Raw genomic sequence first — 21,759 nt, 5'->3', positions numbered from 1 at the left:
ACATCGGTGCCAACATTCCTAAATTTCTAGCCATCGAGACTCTGAACATACATTGCAATGTGGCAGAAGGCATGATCACCAAATCCTCGGATGGTATCCCAGGCAGCCACAAGCAAACAGGTATCATCGCTACGTTCAAACCAAACTCTGAATTCATGGAACCGATTATCTACACACCCTCACCACCGATATACTTCCCTATATCTCGTAATCGCATAGACAACATAGAATTGGCAGTGACAAACGAAAAAGATGAGGTGGTGAATTTTGCCGGAGCTACTACCACCGCTGTCGTGGAGATTAACGTATAATAAATAACAATCATGGAGCAAATCGAAAGTTACGAGTTGCAATCTTTCCCACCCAATCGCCGCACGTTCGCCAATTTGAACGAGCCGAACAGGGAGATCGAATACGATGTGGACGTTGGGGATGGGTTCATTCACCCTCACAGAGCTGATTTGTATATCAAGTTTGATGTGGTGAAGAGAGACAACGGCGAAGCATTCCACGCCAATGCAAATTTAAGACTTGTGGACAATTTTGTGCCGCATCTGTTCTCGCAAGTGGAAGTTAGAAAGCATGGCACCGTCATCGATAGGGTTGACTACCCTGGGATTACTTCTACAGCTGTGGGAACACTGAAACTCTCCAAGACCGATGCAGCATACTACCAGGCAGGGGGATTCGAAGTAGATACAAAAATCAAAACTCGAAGCCACGCAGTACTGTTTCCCATGCGCTTGCTTCCAGGCTTCTTCTCCAACTACACGGAGATTATGTGGAAGGGTGGCTTGCGCGTCACTTTTCGCAGAAGCGCCAACGACAACGATGTGCTGATGCGTTACAGCACCTTGGGTGCAGACGGTGCAGCACTTGCCAACACACTACCCGACGCAGCCAAGTGCGTCATCCAGTTCATGGAGCTGCGCATGCCTGTGGTGGAATACGAATCTAACTACGGTCTCAAGTACAAAGCTGACATTTTGAAGAACCCCCAAGTACCCATCCAATTTTATGGTTACCAGTGTGTGCAGAAACCTGCTTCTGGCAGCCATTTTGAATTTGATGTTACTACGCAGTTCAACAGCATCCGGTACGATATGCCTGAGTTTGCGGTCGTGCTCTTCCAGACGGGGAAAGATAATAACCAAGAGAAAGATTCTAGCCAGTTTGATAATTGCAAAATTAAGAATGTTTACCTCAAAAATGGAAGGAATGAAGTTTTTCCACGCGAGAATTATAACTTAAACATTACGAACAACGATTACCTGAAACTTTACGAGGCGTACACAGCTTACAAAAGAGTGACCTCCGGCAATATGGACGTGTACTACAACCCCAACGAGTTCATAGCTCGCAGACCCATGTTTGTCATCAACACATCTAAAAGAAAACAGGTGGTTGTTAACGATCGTACCAACATCAAGATTGTATGCGAGTTCCACGACGCCTTGCCTGCAGATACTCTGTGCAGTGTCATTCTTATTGCAGAGAAAACATTTGTGTATGACGTCAAGAATGAAAGAGTGACTGAACAGTTTTAGATACAAAAAAAAATTTAAAAAATAGCACACAATAAGAAATGTGGAATTTTATATATATAAGTACAAATTGCAATTAGCAGTTTCCAGAAGTTTAATTTTGCTGTGCCATGCATGCATGTAATCGAGGAAGTGGAAGTAAATTAAAATTGTTTTTTTTCTTTTCGCATTGCCTATTACTTTTTGTAGCACTCTGGGCAGGCCTTACTAGTTTGGAGGCGATAGTGGCCCCACGGAAGTGTATGGACCCCACATTCAAGAATACACCTCTTGTCGTCGTGTGCATCCAGAGCAACTTTCCTGACAATATTAGTTGTAAGCACATGATCGACGCTTTGGATACGATGCTCTTTTTGTAGAATGGGCGATTTTGTTCTGAGGCACTCGAGGTAATCCTCAAACTTGAGGTGCTCCCGAACCACTTGCCTGCTTACACCCTTTGCCTTTTTTGTTACAGAACCCTCAGCCCGGATCGCATAGGCTTTGGCACGAAGTCCAGCAAACTCCACAATCACATCCCCGTCTTTCTCGTCCTTGAGTTTGCCGGGTATTTTTTCGTTCTGGGGCAGAATTCCATACCGGTTTAGCTGGGGATAGCCCGATGTGTCGAAGAGCTTGACAAGAGCTGGAACTTTCGCTATATCACCATACGCATCGGCCGTGCGAACATGGTACACCAAGCTGTCTGTGTCTGTGTAGAGGTGCGAGATATTGTGGTTGTAGTGTGCACGTAGTATGTCGTAATATGTCTCGAACATGCACAACTTGCTCAGATCCAAAACTGCAGCTCCCACATAGATGGGCTTGTTGAGTAGCACCTCGCCCCGGTTTATGTGAATCAGAGACATCTGTTCGTTGTAAATTGTTCGAGACCTGAACAGCGGGCTTGCAACAAGTCGACGACACTGTGTTTTCTTCGTCACCAACCTCACATCAACGCGATTTCGCACATTCTCCATGGTCTTCCCAAATACCGCATTGTTCATTAATTTGAAAAAATCGCGATCAAGTTCCGAAGTGGCAGCAGTGCGATGTTTGGTGTTCAGTTTCATGTACGGCTTCAACCATGGAGACTGCCTGAACAAGAGCACGTGGTAAACTGCTTTGACCGAGACCCCTTGCTGCATTAACCACTGGAGGTTCCGGTAGTGTAGCACATAACGCTTTTTGGGCTCCAAGTCCATGACGAGCTTCGGTTGATCCGAGCCAGGTGGACACTTGAATTCCGGAGCAGGCGAAAGGTCACAGAATGTATCCTGCAGCTTCTCGGGGAAGTCAAGGTCCACCTCGGCAAAAAACCCAAACTCGTCGCACTCTTTTTCGATGTCGTGGTATAAAGGATCAACCCACTCAAACTGTCCTGTTGGGAGTGGCTGCATCATGGAGTGCCCATAAAGATTATTCACATCAGTGTACATGATGTAGCTTGATGGTTGGGAGGGGCCGTAACCAGTGGCCATGTGGTGATTGTTGGCGTGTGCGAAGCGTTGCGACACTTGGACCATGCCGCCCAGGATAGCTCTCTCGATGAAAAGCATGATATCAATATCGGAGATAAGTGAAAGTTTAATTTTAGTCAGCAGGAGCATGGCCGACCATGCCAGTCCAGGAAGGCTGTAAAAATATACAGGGTCCAGGTTGTAAATGTTTATCGCAGTCGCCCGAAACGCCTGGAACACATCGGCAAGAAGCGTCACATCAAGCTTCAGGTATGCATCGTGGTAATCACCAAAAGTTCGGCAACCCAACTTGACCCACATAGACTGAGCATGCTTGTACTCCTCGTCGGTAATACCTGAACCTCTCAGCTGGTTGTAGAACTTATCCTGGGGAGGCAGCAACTCTTCTTCGAACTTGGAAGGGTCGGTGGCGTATTCGTAGGGGTAGACCCCTTTACGTCTGATGAGTGCGACATCTAAGTTCGGGAAACTTGATGTGGTAATGGCTAGTTGGTCGTCTCTGAGCTTCCCAGCAAGAGCATCCAGGCTTGCCTGGAGGAACCTCAGAGAGTCGAGGAACCGAAGCTCGATGCTCCTGCTTTTTGAGTCGGGGATCGGCACCCACTTGCTGACGCTAATATAACGCTCCTCGTTTTGTGCCAGGACATTGATTCTTGCATTGTCGTACCCTAGATGTGTGACCAAGTGATGGAAATCATATCCCGAGCCATTGTGAAAAAAGACCGGTATGAAGCGCGGGTCCCTGGCTCTCAAGTTACACCTGTTGCACCACGGGCCAATGTAGCTTCCGGTCCCATAATGGTCATGGTGGTGGACCTTTTTGTTATCGTCATTGAAGACTGAGTTGCAAACAGGACAATTTAGAACCATTTCGTGCTGATGCTTGTCTTCCGGAGACAGAGGCAGCATGGGCTTGGGGGCCAACAGCACCTTCCCTATCTTGATGCCTTCCTGTTGCATTCTCTCCAGGAAGTGTTTGACCGGGTCGGGACCGCGATACACATAGGGCTCGGAGGCAATATGTTGGTCTCGCCACACCACAACATAGGAGTAACTCGAGGCCTCGTGGATTTGGAAAGGAATAGTAGAGGATGTTTCGGGGTTGGGATGGCAGTTAGACAGAGGTTGAAGAAAGGCCTCGAAGTCTGCTACAATATAGGCAGGATGCTTCACCATAGCACTGTGCATGCGAAAACACACTACTGGACCAGGTTCGGGCAGGATAGTTCGTGCAGGCTTGTTGGTACCACAGTAGAGCATGTGGCGAGCTAGCTTCTCAGCAGCAATGTTGGGTCCTCGAGAGTGTTTGAATTTATAATGGTTTCGGTTGTCGAAAGTGGACAGGCACCTGCGACACACCACGATGTGACCATCATGTCTATTTTTCTGATTTGAAACAAGTCTGGAAAAAGAGCGAATAAGCGTATAATGATGGCAGGTGTTATTCTTGATAAGAAGATTGATTGATTGATTGATTGATTTAGTTTATTTTACTTCGCGTTTTGTGCCTCTTGGCTAATTTGCGAAGATGGGGATGAGTGATGAAATTATGAAATGGATGAAAATGGACATTCACAAACAACCATACCCGACCGGGATTCGAACCCGGGACCCTTGGCGTCGCAGCGCGATGTGCTAACCACTTGATAAGAAGAAGGTCAATTTGCTGTGCACTATCATCATCTACATCACTTACCCGAATAGGGTAGACGATGTTTGCCTCGGTGAGACCGTAAACATTGATGGCTAATTGCAGGCCCAACAAGTCACGAGCACGAACCTCAAACTTGCGAATATGCGAGACTTCTACAGGGTAGGCAATCCCGGCTATTGCATCCTCCAGTTCCGACTCATACTGCTTGTAGTGTGCAACATAGCGTGGACTGTTTTCCCAAGGTATAGGGTGCAATGCTGCCAGCACCGACCAGAGGAAGCATTTGGTGTCTTTGTTCTGAATATTGAGAACAGCTTTTCTTGCTTCAACCTCGGGTGGCAGGGCAATATAGCTAGACCCTGCCAGTGGCAGGAACTTGTTAAGTGTCAGACAAAGTTCGTGGGGGTCGCCACACAGCGAACCGCCCGAGCCTTCAGCCTGATGCTCCTCGTGCTTTGCCACAAGCTCCTCGACAAACTTGTCGTAGATGCTGTCGAGGTCAGTGACATCTGCCTGATGCAGTGTTTTTGCTTTTGTGGCATGGAAGAATTTATATATTTCATCAGACGGTTTCTTATACTTGCAGCATAGCACAGCATAGAATTTAGTGGAGTGTGTGGCCAATGCATCGTTGAGGATGGATATTATCTTAGTTCGCTCGCTCTCCAGAAAACTACGCACATCGCAGAAGCTGTCTGATGTTATGTCAAAGTCTTCTAATAAATGCTCAAAGGCAAACCGGTCTGCTTTCTTCGCCAGCTTGACGCGTTTGGCAGGTGGCGATGCATCGAGGGAGGTTACTTCTACCTTTCGCTTGGAAGGTTGCGGTAGAGATGTTCCAGTGCTCTTGCAAGTAAGCTGGTGTCGCTTGAAGTTGGCAATAGTAATATTTTTTCCACATTTAGAGCACAGTTTGGTCGCACATATTCGCTTTTCCGGCACACAAGTACGACAGTGCCTTTGAAAATTTTTACTTGACACAGCAGTTTGGCACGTAGGGCAATTTTTTACAGAACGCATAATGCAGAAATTTTTTGGGGGTATGTTATTTAATACCCAATGCTGTGCAATGCAAAATATAATTGTTAACTTTTTTTAAAAAAAAATCTATTTTTGAAATATTCTCTATGACCTTACTTGGGTTTTTCCGCCAAATTATATGCTTCTAGTCTCCTATACTTTGGTGGAGCCCGTTCAGGTTCTATCCCCCGCCATGTGGGTTCCTCTGCCAATCCAGCAAAGATGAGAAATCAGCGCTGTGCTCCGGCTTATATAGATTTAGACAGCCAATAGAAATCTTGCTTACTTAAAACAATCAGAAAACACCACATATAAATTATTAGCCAATCAAAATCTCTGTTTTTTACTCGAGACACTAAGCCAATCAGAAAACAACACGACTGATATGACATCATTATATTACGTAATAACTTGTTGCTACACACTACAGCTTACAGGTTGGCAAAATCTGATATGAAAGCAGATAATACGCTTAAGTCTTATTTATATATAATTTTCACGGGCGTACAATATTGTCAACAGTATCATATTTGAGCAGGTCGCTTGTCACCTAAACACTACAGCTTACAGGTTGGCAAAATCTGATATAAAAGCAGATAATACGCTTAAGTCTTATTTATATATAATTTTCACGGGCGTACAATATTGTCAACAGTATCATATTTGAGCAGGTCGCTTGTCACCTAAACACTACAGCTTACAGATTGGCAAAATCTGATATGAAAGCAGATAATACGCTTAAGTCTTATTTATATATAATTTTCACAGGCGTACAATATTGTCAACAGTATCATATTTGAGCAGGTCGCTTGTCACCTAAACACTACAGCTTACAGGTTGGCAAAATCTGATATGAAAGCAGATAATACGCTTAAGTCTTATTTATATATAATTTTCACAGGCGTACAATATTGTTAAGAGCGTCATATTTGAGCAGGTCGCTTGTCACCTAAACACTACAGCTTACAGGTTGGCAAAATCTGATATAAAAGCAGATAATACGCTTAAGTCTTATTTATATATAATTTTCACAGGCGTACAATATTGTCAACAGTATCATATTTGAGCAGGTCGCTTGTCACCTAAACACTACAGCTTACAGATTGGCAAAATCTGATATGAAAGCAGATAATACGCTTAAGTTTTATTTATATATAATTTTCACGGGCGTACAATATTGTTAAGAGCGTCATATTTGAGCAGGTCGCTTGTCACCTAAACACTACAGCTTACAGATTGGCAAAATCTGATATGAAAGCAGATAATACGCTTAAGTCTTATTTATATATAATTTTCACAGGCGTACAATATTGTTAAGAGCGTCATATTTGAGCAGGTCGCTTGTCACCTAAACACTACAGCTTACAGATTGGCAAAATCTGATATGAAAGCAGATAATACGCTTAAGTCTTATTTATATATAATTTTCACAGGCGTACAATATTGTTAAGAGCGTCAGTTTCCGTAGAGCTCTCTTTTTCCATCTTCCCTCTATACAGTGAAGCTGTAGAAGACACAATTAGCTAACCTAGCATACAACATACCTTCCTAATTAATATGGATATTGTCACACATTCCTCTTATTTTATACTATTGTAAATAGAAAAAATTATGTACGGTAAATGTTTTGTACATTATAGGGAAAAAATGCAAAATATCCCCCAATTTTAATTCGATCCACCTCTGAATCGATTTTTTTACATATTCTCACGCCGGCACATATGTTGTTATATTTTGCTTCTTTTACTTGCCTTGCTTAATTAACTCTCGCTAATTAGCATTTTTTTGGAAGAAGTCAACTAGAACAACATATGGCGGTATGAGAAATATGCAAATTAAAGAATATTTTAGTAATATAAGGGCCCTAGCAATTAGCTTCGTCGACTAAGAGTACTCTTTTAAACGTCTTCAGCTAGATCGTATTACTAAGCGAAAATATTCAAAATGTTCGGGTGTTGAAAAAGTTTGACCTACTTTTTATTTCTATTGTTTGCTAATAGATGGCGCTGATAGTACCCTCTCCCCTCCCTCTCCCTCCTCCTCCTCCTCTGCTGTATGACAAATAGCACAAACATAAAATCAAGATTTTGGAGAGCAAAACATAAAATTTGCATGCATCTGATGTCGAACTAGGAACTTTATCTTTCGGGGAGTCAACATTATTTTTTTACTCAGTCGTCATATAACATGAACACACGCAAACATTCACATGTGTTTTTATTATTTTGTGTTCGGTAAGTACAAGTATATTCTTACATAAATTATTGTTTAATTTAATAAATTGTAAACTCGGAGCCTGCTATACTAACATTCCTTCTGTGTTTCATTATACTATTGAAAACGAATGTTGCGTGCATACGGAAATAACACAGAAAAAAAAAAGCGGATGGAAGCAATTTAAAATCAGTGGAGCAAGGTTAGTATTACGAGAACGTAAAAACATGTGCTTTCATTCAACTTCGAAAAATAAGAATAAATGTGTGCATACAGAACACATATGCTTTCTTTTCACAGTTGTAAAATCATATAAATTGTACATGAAGTAAGTTACGGGAAGGCTCTCTCTTTTATGTCTGTGTATATGTATGTTGTACAATTAGGTACAAGTATTGTACAATTAGGTACAAATTGTTGTACAATTATTTCCCCCAGTTGCCCAGTTGGAGTTGGGGGCACAACACTGGTACTATTTGTACCCATAGTGCTTACTCATGTATTTTGTTTAATATTTTATTTCAAATTCACTGTCAGAAACTAGTGTTGCCAGTTCCTAAATGTAGGTTTACCTACTCTGTTGGTTGTCACTGTCAAGCTCCCAGTATTCGTACAGCATAAAAAGCCATAACCCCCCCCCCTCAAAATATATACATTGTATACGCCAAAATGCCCAATAGCCTAGCAACACATCATGAAAAAACATGCCAAGAGGACCCAGTGGGTTTATAAGTCAGTGCTGCCAACTCCTATTTGTAGGTTAGCTTAGCCTGTGAAAGATCATATAGTGGAATTTTTGTAGAGTGGGTTGGCAACACCGACGAGCATCAAATGATGATTTCGAGCCTCAAATGATGATTCGAGCCTCAAATGATGATTCGAGCCTCAAATGATAATTCGAGCCTCGTCAGTGTTGCCAATTTCTATTTGTAGGTTAGCTTAGCCAGTGAAAGATCATATAGTGGAATTTTCTTCGGATGGGTTGGCAAAACCCAAGCCTCAAAGAAGGAACATCCAATAGAGTTGCCAAATGTAAAAAGGGGACAATAGGTCCCCCTCATAAAAGGCTACAGTAGGGGCCCACAGGTCGCCAACACTAGGCCCCCAACAGTGTTGCCAGACATAAAGAGTACATGGACCCCTCAGGCCCTTTGATGAAAGTTTACAGTGAAAAACCCAGTAGGTTAACAACACTGTCAAAAAATCTACGGCAGTGTTGCCAGATGTAAACAGGGGGCAATAGGCCCCCCTCATAAAAGGCTACAGTAAGGGCCCACAGTGTTGCCAACTCTGTGCCCTCAAAATATACATCATAAAAGGCTACGACGAGCCTCAAATGATGATTCGAGCCTCAAAAGATTATTTAGAACTGTCCAATTGTGTCTACTGGTTTAGTTGACTAAATCAGAAACTATTTAATATTTCTCTTAACATAGTTTAGAATTGATAATGAAGGTCTCACACCAAACCTTTCAAATGATTAAACTAAATTAACTAAAATATTTTGTTCTAAAATATTTGACCAACCGTTGGAGTCTACTCTTCCTGGATGGTGTAATAGTTAATGCTGTTGCTTTGTGATTAGTTTCCAGGGTTGCATTCCCTCAGGAGGCACATATTTTGGTGTATCCAACTTTAAACTGTATGCACAGTTCCTATTACCCTCTCTGACACAGAGTGGATTTTATTTTTACAACAGGCAGGAAGGAGTAATGATATGATGAAATTTGAAATATGGCTACAATTTTTAAACCTATATGTTATACATTGCTATTTGCTTTATAACACTTTCTACATCTCTAGAATAATCACACCAATGAGATTAATGTTGATTAGATTAAATACATAATGGTACATACATACATCTACCCGGGATTCGAGCCCAGCTTAGCATTCATGCCATGGTAAGCTAACAACCAGACTACAAATGGGCACAAAATATGTTATAATAAGTGCTTTTTTCTCACCTTCTTTTCCTTCCTCAATAAAAATAAAACCTAAATGTGTTTGTAGATGTATTTCTGAGTATGTGAAATGGCAAGTGTAAACTTCGCACCTTAAATATGTATGTGGGTCATTCCATGTCAAATCAGTCAGGAGTTGACTCTCTTAGTCACCGATTTGGATGATATTTGGTACACAGCTTTGCTTTGCTCCAAAACCAACACTTGTCAAAGGATTTTGCTGATATATGATTATTACGTATTATATGAGGGTTGTTCATAATGTCAATTTGAGCAACATGCCCTTTTCAATTATGTACAGGTAATGGACAAAATAATATGAACACCAATGCAATTGCAGAAAACTTGTATTAGTAGGGGGTTGGGAACCCCCTTGCCTGAATGACAGCTTGTATCCTACGTGGGATAGACAAATAAAGGTCCTGTACAGTGTGAACTGGAATACTTTGCCACTCCTTGCACAAAACAGTCTCAAGTTCCGAAAGTGTCATTGGAGGTGGAAACCGATTACGCACTTTGGCCTCCAAAATACCCCACAAATGCTCAATGATGTTAAGATCTGGGGACTGTGGACACCAGATGAGATGTTCTACCTCATCACTGTGCTCATCAAACCATGCATCAACGCACCTAGCAGTGTGAATAGGGGCGTTATCATCTTGGAAGATGGGGCATGCATCGGGAAACAAATTCTGAACCATGGGATGGAGGTGGTCACCCAGGATGGTGCAGTACTTCTCTGCGTTGATTCTCCCACGCAGGACGACAAGTGGGCCAACACCATTCCAAGATATAACCCCCCAAACCATCACAAACCCCCCCCCCCCACCATGTTTCATGGTAGGCGCTAAGCAGGCAATATCAAATGCTTCAGCAGGAGTTCTCCACACATAAACACGTCCTGTGGTCTGAAATAATGTGAAAGACGATTCATCTGACCATATCACATGTTCCCATTGCTGCTGTGTCCAATTCTTGTGCTCTTGGCACCACCTTCTTCATGTCACTGCATGATGGCAACTCTGCCATGAATGTTCACAGAATGCAGCTCCCTTTGAATGGTTTTCGTTGATACAGGGTCCTGGAGATGATTGTTCATCTCTGCGGTTATCTGGGACAGTGTTGTCTTGTGCTTTCGAGTCACTATTCGCTTCAACACACGTCGATCCCTGTTGGATAACTTTGTTTTTTGCCCACTATTCTCCTTTGCAGACGTTGTCTTTCCATGTTGTCTGTAGTTGACACTGTGCTCCGTGCTACACCAACAAGTGTAGCTGTTTTTGTCACAGATGCTCCAGCCAGGCAGGCTCCTATGATCATGCCTCTTTTGAAGTCTGAAAGGTCGGACATACCTGCATTTGACGGATAGCTGACTGCTCGCATGCAACACTCACACCAGCTTCTGATAGACTGATATGTTTGCTTTCATCGCCACTAGATGGTTGAAATCTCTGCTGAGTATTGTTCCTTTTCCACTACGGCGTATATAGGCCTTTGCAAACCAAGGTGTTCATATTATTTTGTCCATTACCTGTATATCTTGGGAACGAACGAAGATGCAGAAGCGTTCTTGAGCTCGTTGTAAAGAGGAATGACGGTAGTATATTATGAGATGATCAAATGTTGAAACTTAGTAAAATTTGAACACTGTTCAAATGTTCAAATTTCAAGTTTGAACTACTCAAAACACCGCCCAATCGATTTTTCTCATTTTTGGATATTTTTAACTACCATCGTTCCTCTTTCTACTGAGAAAGTCTTGTCATGGCATTTTTGATATAAGGAAGAAAAATGAAATTTGTCCTGCACAAGCAATGAACTGAGCTGCAGTGTCACTATGATGAGTCTTTTAACTTGTCTTCCGCTAAAGGATATATATATGCTTATTCTTCAAGGACAGATGATATTCTATTTTATAATTGGCTTCCTAATGTGTTGTTATTGCTCATTTATACATTACTGTTTCCATATTTTTAGCTGCGTTTATGTGGAACGAGATGTGGGGGTGTTGTGAAAACTTCTGTATCAACCAAGAGAATGAAGGGGGTGAAAACGACGAATGTCGGGAATGTTTGTGAAAACATTCAATACTTATAATATTTTATGAGAATAACTGTAAGTTAGAAGCAATGGCGATGATTAGGGGAAATTGGGGGCAGTCACCCCCAACTTTTTGCCTCGCTTATGGTCTCTTAATGCAAAATATTGTCTTACAAGAGAAAATTAACTGCCCTTGCCCACCCCCATCCCCCCAAGGTTCCGCACCCAATCGCCGCTACTAGTTAGCAGTCTTAAAAACATTCCCGAATTAAATGATAGTATTACCTATGTTATTGTAATATTAGGTAATGTTTGTTAGAAGTTTTAATTAAAATTTTAGATGAACTGAATACTTAAAAACTATTATTAGTCTAACAACTGACTAAAATCCACATTCGTCATCCCCCTTCATTCTCTTGGCTGATACAGAAGTTTTCACAACACCCCCACATCTCGTTCCACATGAGCGCGGCTAAAAATATGGAAACAGTAACGTATAAATGAGTAATAACAACACATTAGGAAACCAATTATAAAGTGGAATATCATCTGTCTCTGAAGAATAAGCATATATATCCTTCAGCACAAGACAAGTTTAACTCATCATAGTGACACTGCAGCTCAGTTCATTGCTTGTGCAGGACAACTTTCATTTTTCTTCCTTATATCAAAAACACCATGACAAGACTTTCTCAGTAGAAAGAGGAACGATGTTAGTTAAAAATATCCAAAAATGAGAAAAATCGATTGGGCGGTGTTTTGAGTTGTTCAAACTTGAAATTTGAACATTTGAACAGCATGTTCAAATTTTACTAAGTTTCAACATTTGATCATCTCATAATATGCTACCGTCATTCCTCTTTACAACAAGCTCAAGAGTGCTTCTGTATCTTCGTTCGTTCCCGAGATATACGTATTTGAAAAAGGCATGTTGCTCAAAATTTGCATTTTGAACAACCCTCATATAATACGTAATAATCATATTTCAGCAAAACGCTTTGACAGGTGTTGGTTTTGGAGCAAAGCGAAGCTGTGTACCAAATATCATCCTGCCTGATTTGACCTGAAATGACCCATATACAGCATGTTTATAAATGAATTGTGCTGTTTCAAATTATTACCTTACACGAGCAAAACTTGCACCATAAGCAGCAGCAACTGTCCAAGTTTCTTATGCATTAATCACAATCCTTCAATGTGTGCACCCTTCGTCACACGACACACATCTACACGGTAATCAAATTCTTCTCATACTTGGTGTAGCATGACTGCTGTAATGGTCTGCAGTGCATGTGTTATCTGATCACAAAGTTCCTTGAGGAACACGGGCAATGGCGGTACGTAAACTTTGTCTTTAACAAACTCCCAAAGAAATAAATCGCATGGTGTTAAATCCGGCAAACGGGGTGGCAAGAGGAGAAGTTGGTTGCCTTCTGCCTTCTTTTGCACCATGTCCAATCCAGTGCTGGTGAAGAAAACGATTGAGAAGCTCTCGTACATTCCTGTGAAAATGGGGTGGGGGGGGAGCACCGTCAAGTTGCAGAATGTAATCATCATAATTTGTGTCCAGTTGGGGGTAACAACCAGTTGTCCAACATGTCTAGAAATGAGTCACCCGTCACAGTTTCTTGTTGGAAGAAAAATGGAACGTGCACTTTCTCGTGGGACACCACACAGAAAACGTTGACTTTTAGAGTGTCACGCTGGTGCTCTATCTGTGTATATGGTTGCTCGGTTCCCCAGATACGGACATTGTGTTTGTTCACCTTGCCACTTACATGGAAAGTGGCTTCATCGCAGAAGATGAGTCTTTCTACAAAACCATCTTCCTCCATTTTCAACTGCATCTCTTCACAAAAGTCACGCCTTTTCACTTCGTCTGTTGGTGTAAGGGCCTACACTAATCGCACCTTGTACGGTTTAAAACATAGCCGCTTACGCAACTACTTCCACACCGTATTCTTTGGCATGTCCAATTCCCTGCTTGCTCTACCAAGTGACTTGCGGGGACTTCGCTGAAACGCCTCGCGCACTCTTTGAACGTTTTCATTACACACACGAGGTCGACCAGAACTCTTGCCTTTACACAAGCATCCAGTTTCCACGAACTGTCGGTACCACCTACTTATGTTATTCTTTAGTGGTGGGGTTTTCCTAAACCATGCACAAACTCATGCTGCACTGTAACCACAGATCTGGACACCTCAAACCGGAGCACACAGAAAGCCTTTTCCTGTTGCGACGCCATCTCGGAAACTGGTATCGTGGCCCCGCAGTAAGCATGACAAGCAAACTGCTGGTAGCACATGAGAAACTTGGAAAGTTGCCACTGCTTACGGTGTAAGTTTTACCCGTGTACACTGTATTTACTTGTGTACCCCCTACCCCCACACACCACTTAGAAACAAAACTGAAATTGTGGTAGATTATAAGAGTGCACAACTTACATGGGGTAAGAACTCCAAACCAGATATAAATAACATTTATCCTGCATAAGCAAGTAACCAAGCTTCCATGGGAACAGAATGGAGGGAGCAACAGGGCACAGTCACATTATTGGAAGCAAAACGGGACTCAATTCTCCCTTGTGTTGTTTCATACATACAAACAAAAATATTGTATCAATTGATTATCACATGTGCCACTATGATCTCTCCACATAACGACTGATAACCAAATGCTACCACATTTCAAAATTGTAAGGTTTGTTCAACTAAAGTTCAAATCACAAACCCTGAGACCTTCTGTAAACAAAACCAACTGCATGCAGAAAGCATTGCAAACTCATAGAAGTAAAATAATCCACACGAAAATCCAGCCTTGTTGCAGGATTCATTACGTAAGGTAAAACAATGGCCAAGTTCTAGTATGGGATACGCTGCCGTAAATGACGTCTCACTTTAAACCCAATGGTCTTTCTTTTTTTACTTATTGCTTCACCTTTATGGTTAACTCTTTGCACCAGTAATCATTTTCCATAAATCTGGTTTCTTTCTTGCATGTGAATTGAATATATTTTACTTGCATTTTTTTAGACAAAATGATATAACATGGTAATGTATATTTCTAAGGATGATATAGATAGGAGTGTATTTGAAATTTGTTTGTAGATTTTATGTAAATTGTATCTTATGTAAATAAAATATATAATGGGCATATACAGCCATATACATTGCTGTAAGTCCAATAAATATATTGATGATGATGATAAAAACAAGAGAAAAGTTCGTAAATTTATTGCAGTTGGAAACTTTGACAAGCATCCTAATAACGATTTTTGTTCCGCCAAATATAGTGCACTTCGTAAAATAACTTTGTGACATGGCAAGGCAAGATAAGTGTGAACATTTGGAGTAATATGCATTATAACTTTCAATGAGCTTATAGATTTGTGTACATAATGATATTTTATAACATTGGTTATTTTCTAAAAATAATCATGTGAACAGCAGGGAAGTAGTGCAACTTAGTAATATTGCCTGACTTATCCTTAGAAAAATAACATGCCGAGTACTATGCGTGCGGGAAAGTCTCCGTGTTCTCAGAGCTTGTTTTCAAAACACCAGCAAGGACAGCCTTTGAAAAGGGGCGAGAAACAGATTCTACACAATATTTATGTAACGTTCTGTCAGTGGTATCCTGAGAAACCAGTAAATGAAGTGGTTAAGTTGGTATCCCAGTGCAGTGGTGTGTCAGTGTCTGCAATTTTAAGGGATATGAAAGAGCGAATGACCGGGAGAGTAACAATGTATGCGGCTGCATATTCGTCTGATGTTTTGAGAGCGGGTTCTCACATTCAGAGGCTCTTATATAAAATGAATAGGTGCAGCGAACTATGAGTGTAACAGCAGATGATTGCGGTCATGAATCAGCTGACGCGGAGTGATACATCGAATCGGTGAGACTGTTTGTTTACAGAAGGTCTCAGGGTTGGTGATTTACACTTTACACTGCGTCAATCAATACAAAAGTTTCATCTAAAAGTGTCGGGTACTTTTTTTTGTGTGTGTCTTGGATATATGTTCTTGTTATTTCTGTTAAGAGTCCATTTCTAGCATGATTTGAGAAAAATAGCCTGAAAAAACCCACAGTGACTTGTAGTACATTAATTATTTTGAGTATTATAAAACCTGCTAAGCCTTTTCTTTTCAAGTTTTCTCAAACTGTTGACAATGGTAGAACCACAGAAGTATTTATAGGAATAATTTACATTTTCTAAAAGAGGGGGGGGGGGGGGGACTTTTTGACTTTTTTTTCTCAAAAACCAACATGGAGAAAACGGGGCTGGGCCATCTCTGCAACAGCAAATGTTATATAAAATTTTCCTCAATTTCAGATTTTCTAAGTTTTTTCAGGTTGGTACCCTGAAAAACGTCAAGTCAAGGTACCATTGTACTTTCTTATGCAATGTCTAATATATATAATTCTTGTACATAATTATTTTCATATTATAGTTGTACATTTGTTTCTTAAATTATTGTATATTATATTATACAGCATGTTCCGCTTAGAGGTATCAAGAAATAAATGCTCACCATTTAAAAAACAGAGGAAGATATTATGATTTTCATTTTACGAAATACAGAAACTCTCTGAGTTTATACGCCAATAGTGAATGCACGTTTGCGCCAATGTGTAATGTGGGAACAAGCAGCTGCGCTAGTCACTCCACAGATGCTACAGAACACTTGGTGTACACATTAAGTTGCATTGACCATTTTCATAAACTCTTGACTGTTTCTACACCAAGCAAGGATGTATTTAGAGGGGGTCCGGACCTCCCCCCCAAAAGACTTATCAAGTACTAAAATTAAATAATGAAAAATATATTTGTTTAGCCTTTGTTGTATAATTTCCTCTAAACTTATTGGAAAACAAGGATTATATTGGGATCATATGGCTTTGAAGAACAGGAAGGACGTATTTAGGGGGTCCGGACACCCTCCCCCACCCAAAAGACTCATTAAGTATGAAAATTAAATAATGAAAATATATTAATTTAGCATTTGTTGTATAAATTCCTCTGAACTTATTGGAAGACAAGAATTATATTGGGATCATACGAAACATATTTCTAGATATGTGCCTGACATCAAGGTATGTAAAAAGTGTATTAATAAACCATTATTTACACTTCAAATTGTCAATTATTTCTCCATCCCTCTAAGCAGAACACCCTGTATATGATCAATTTTTGTATGGAGATAATATCAGGTTTTCTATTGGCTTACCTGGGAAAGTCAGGGAAATTGGATGGTTTTTGTGTTTGCCATGATTAGAGACTCAAAAAGCCACATTTTTCTACAAGCCTTCATTTTATTTTTATTCATTTATTTTAATCGATGTTGAATAAACTTTATTCATTCATTTTATAAGTAACTAAAATTGAAGACTTGCCATTTATGCATTAGTATGTTGTACCATTTTAAAATGGTCTGGAAAGTTACATGAAAATACGTGGAAGATCTAGAAAAGTCATGGAATTTGACAAAATGCATGCAAACCCTGAGTATTGGTTTTGCAAAGAAAAATATGGTTTTGCCCTAATAGAAACAAAATTAAAACTGTCATGAATTTCTAGTTATATTCCTTAATGTAAGTAAGGTAAGTTTGCAAATTCAAAAGAAGTGTGTGTGTGCGTGTGTAAAAAAAATAATTTTGTATCAATTTGTTTTTCAGGATATACAATCACATGAGAAATAACATTTCATGCAATTATTGCCATGGTCGGTTTCCAAATAAGGAAAGTCTGTTATATCACAAAAGCAGCCATTGTAATCTCTGTGGAAAGCTATTTCATCCCTTTAAACTGAAAGATCATGAGGAACTGCACATAGACAATGGACAATTTAAGTGCCTAACCTGTAAAGCTGTATTTTTGGAAAGAAGACATCTTGTACAACACTGTAAAGCTCACAGAGTAGGATCTCCATATCTGTTGAAACTTACTAAACAACATGCAGTTAACTTGAATCCAGTTGAACGGACTTTTTTATGCGAAATTTGTGGAGGAACTGTAACGGGTACAGAAGAAATCGTAAAGCACAAGAGAATCCACAGAGAAAAACAGATCTTTCCTTGTACCTCTTGTCGCAAACGTTTTACCAGAAAAGGGCATTTTATCAAGCATGTGAAGTCACATATGTATCCGCGAACCTTCACCTGCCACGACTGTGGTAAAAGTTTTTCAAACAAATCTGCACTTGCAACTCATTGTGGCTATCATACAAGAGAACGAACAGAGACATGTAAGTATTGCGGAAAGAAATATTTTACGCTTTATGATTTGAATATTCACATTAGAAATCACACAGGGGAGCGCCCATACTCGTGTGAAAATTGTGGAAAATGTTTTATGACAAAAAAAACCCTTGATACTCATTGCATAATTCATACAGGTGTGCGGCCGTATCCATGCCAGCACTGCAAGAAATCATTCAATACTAGCTACAACCTGAAAGTTCATATGAGGATCCACACACAAGAGCGCCCATTCAAGTGTACTGTGTGTGAAAAAACGTTCATGTATAACAGTGTTCTTCAAAGCCATCAGAAAACACATTTTATAAAATAAGTGTATCCTACTTTTAATAACTGAGACACTCAGAATACAAGTAGCGTAAGGTTATAGAATCTGTTTTAGAGGTATTTTGTCTCACGATCTCAAATACCAGTCAGTCAGTTGGTTCTGCGGTTTCAGTGGTGTAGCTGCCACCCCAGCAATGCAGGTCGAGGTGTAGCATACCTGGAACATTTTCTCTGTGCTCCTGAAATGTTATATAAACCCAGATAATTCCACATACGATTATATGGAAACAGAAATTGATTTACTGTCTCTGAACTTTGAATATATCATCAACAATCCGAGTTAGAGTATTATATGAGTCAACAGATACCAAAAAGAACTTTGCAACATGGTGTTTGTTATCATTATTTAATGTGAGAGAGGTGATTGAGCAGGTTCCCAGAAACATATTATGAGAGAAAGTCCGTGATAATCATCAGGGGTGTACTGACTCAATCATAGGGCCAAGGCAACTTGACACGTGGGTCCTGAATTAAGTTACTTGCTCACAGATTGTCATCGATAAGACCTTTGTTAGTTTGTGAACTTAAATGTAAATTACCACAGGAAGATTCAGTTACTCTTTGCTATGAGCATTTTTATTGTGATCTCTTTCAAAAACTGGTCTTCGTTCAAAGATCTTGTAGCATATTTTATAGCAGACAATATTTTACATGGAAACATTTCCTGTAACATTCCTGTTAGCATTTGTGATTGCAATGCACAGCATGCAGAAAGCGTTAGATAATATATACAGCATGATAGGTATATAAGATGAGCCAGTGCCTGGTGTTTTGAATTGAAACAACTAATTTATTCTTCCATATGTGTGCTGTATACGTTACAAAGTATATATTTGAATAGCACCTTAAATTTGTACCTAATACCTTTTTGTAGGAAATTTAATTCCTCTCGGTTGAATAGTTATCAGCTTTTAAAAATGTGAAGTGATACTTTGTTTACGTCGCACGCGACCGCCATTACAACTGTAATCATGACCTAGAGGTTGCTTCTGATTGGGTATGCTATGGAAATAGGACCGATTATATTCTTGAGAAATGCCATACAATATGCCATATGCCATCTGAAATACAAGGGTGAATCAAATATAAACGAAAATTTATTTTTCATAATTTAGTGAAACAAAATACAAATAGAAAACAAATGCATTACTTTTCTACATAGCTCCCTGCAACTGAAATGCACTTTTTTTTTGCCAGTGGATAGGAAGTTTGGCAATCCCATTTTCCCACAAAGTCGATGGATGTGTGCGCAGCCAGTTGCACACAAACTCCTCCACTCCTGCATGATCCTCAAAATGCTTATCTCCCAGTGCTTCTTTCAGTGTCCCAAACAAATGGTAGTCACATTGAGTGACGCATGTGAATCAAGTCCCATCGCCACTCTTATTTCTTTCTGGTAGATTCCAATTGATTATGTGATGGTGGGTGAACACCGACAATCTAGAGATGCAGTTCAACTGCCAGCACTGAAATTTCTTGAATATATAGTCACTATTATCCTTGTTTCCATGTTTAATAAAATACTAAAATGCTGACCAAGGCAGAATTTATTGTAAAATAGCACTATAAATGTAACGTTTCCACCCTCTAACGGGGTCTTCTTCAAAAAATCACACTAAAATTAAATAGAGATACAACCATAACATTATCTACAGATAGTTATCAAAATAATGAAAACACCTATCTTCAGCAACACGGCATCTATGTGGGCTAGCAACACTGATCAGTCATGCTCTGCAACCGGCATTTGTTATTGTGGTGAAGGATGGTAGTTAGCAGTACGATAGACTGTGTAGTATGTATTTGTGCATGCAATTGGCCAGACATAGGTGAGGCAAAATTGGGGACCTCTCCGACTTTCAATGAGGGCTAATTGTTGGAGCACTGTTAGTTGGCATAAGTGTAACGAATACGGCCAGTGTGTTAGGTGTATCAAGAGCAACAGTGTCCAAGCTGATGATGCCATACACAACTCATGACAAGGGCCTCCCCCATGGTGGAGTGGTAGCGTCATCAAGGGGTCCCAGGTTCGATACCCGGTGGAGGCACAAGTGGTTCGTATCCAACTTTAAACTGTAGGTCCAGTCCTGATTAGTCTTACTGTGCATAAAGTGGACTTTAAACCAACTCAAACCAAACAACTCATGACAAGACGAAGGGTAGTAATGGACGAAAACCCATCCTCCGTGATTGGGACTGCCAAAAATTTGCAGAGGGTTGTCTCAAAGAACCATCAAGGTAATGTGACACGAGCGATGTCAGAACTCAGTCAGCATCTCGACAAAAGTGTTTGTACACTCACAGTCTAGCGCGAGCTGCACAAACTGAACATCCACAGCCAGGTGACAATCTCCAAACCTCTGATCACCACCAAGAACGTGTTAGTAGGATGCCGGTACCATGCAACATGTACCAGCGATGATTGGAAGAGAGTAATATGGTCCGAAGAGTTATTCTTCACCTTGTTTCTACAAGAGGTTGGGTTTATGTATGGTGGATGCCCAAAGAGGCTTATGCGGCAGACTACCTCGATCCTACGATAAATATGGAGGTGGCTCTGTGATGTGGGGCAGCAATTTCATGTTATTCCTTTGGTCCTATTATTACTCTCAACATACGATGTATGGCCATGGATAATGTAAACATTTTAGGCAACCAAGTGCATCCTATGGTACAGATCATGTTCCCTAACAAGGATGCCACCTTCCAAGATCACAATGCCCCAATTCACACTGCTGGCTCTGTTCAGGCATGCAGATGAACTTGAACATTTTCCCTGTCCTGCCCAGTCTTTCGACCAAACATTATCGAACATCTGTGGCAGAGAGTCTGGTGCAGATATCCTGCCCCATCATCGCTGGTGGAATTCAGTGCTGCACAGCATGACGAATGGTAGAAAATTCCTCGGACAACAATTCACAAGTTGTATGCATCCATGCCGCAATGACTTGCAGCTGTACGGCAGGCTAAAGGTGGTCCCACGCCGTATTAAGCATGGTCGGTAAGGTTTTTCTATAATTTTGATAACCATCTGTTAACATATTGTATAAAATTAAATAAGGAAACCATAACATTATAAGTAACATATTGTCTGTAAATAATGCTATGGTTGTATCTTTATTTCATTTTAATGTGAATCTTTGTCTGAGCTTATTAGAGGGTGCAGATGTTACATTTATAGTGTGTTATTTTACAGTAAATTCTGCTTTGGTCAGCATTTTAGTGTTTCATAGTCACTATTAGTATTAACAGGTGAATGTGACTGATTTTTAATT

General features: G+C 40.4%; 1 protein-coding gene across 1 annotated transcript in view; it reads left to right on the top strand.

Moving 5' to 3' along the window:
• The window catches only part of LOC146000573 (uncharacterized), a 67,305-nt gene extending 50,845 nt beyond the window's left edge, over window positions 1–16,460 (top strand). The window contains exon 5 of the mRNA XM_083138324.1: window positions 16,394–16,460. Within this exon, the coding sequence (XP_082994450.1) occupies window positions 16,394–16,460 (67 nt within the window). The remainder of the gene's footprint in view (window positions 1–16,393) is intronic.
• The last annotated feature ends 5,299 nt before the right edge of the window (window positions 16,461–21,759 follow it).

This window comes from Lepisma saccharinum, chromosome 16 (genome assembly GCF_977018435.1).
Source record: "Lepisma saccharinum chromosome 16, izLepSacc3.1, whole genome shotgun sequence".
Taxonomy (NCBI): domain Eukaryota; kingdom Metazoa; phylum Arthropoda; class Insecta; order Zygentoma; family Lepismatidae; genus Lepisma; species Lepisma saccharinum.
This window is presented reverse-complemented; position numbering and strand designations above follow the sequence as displayed.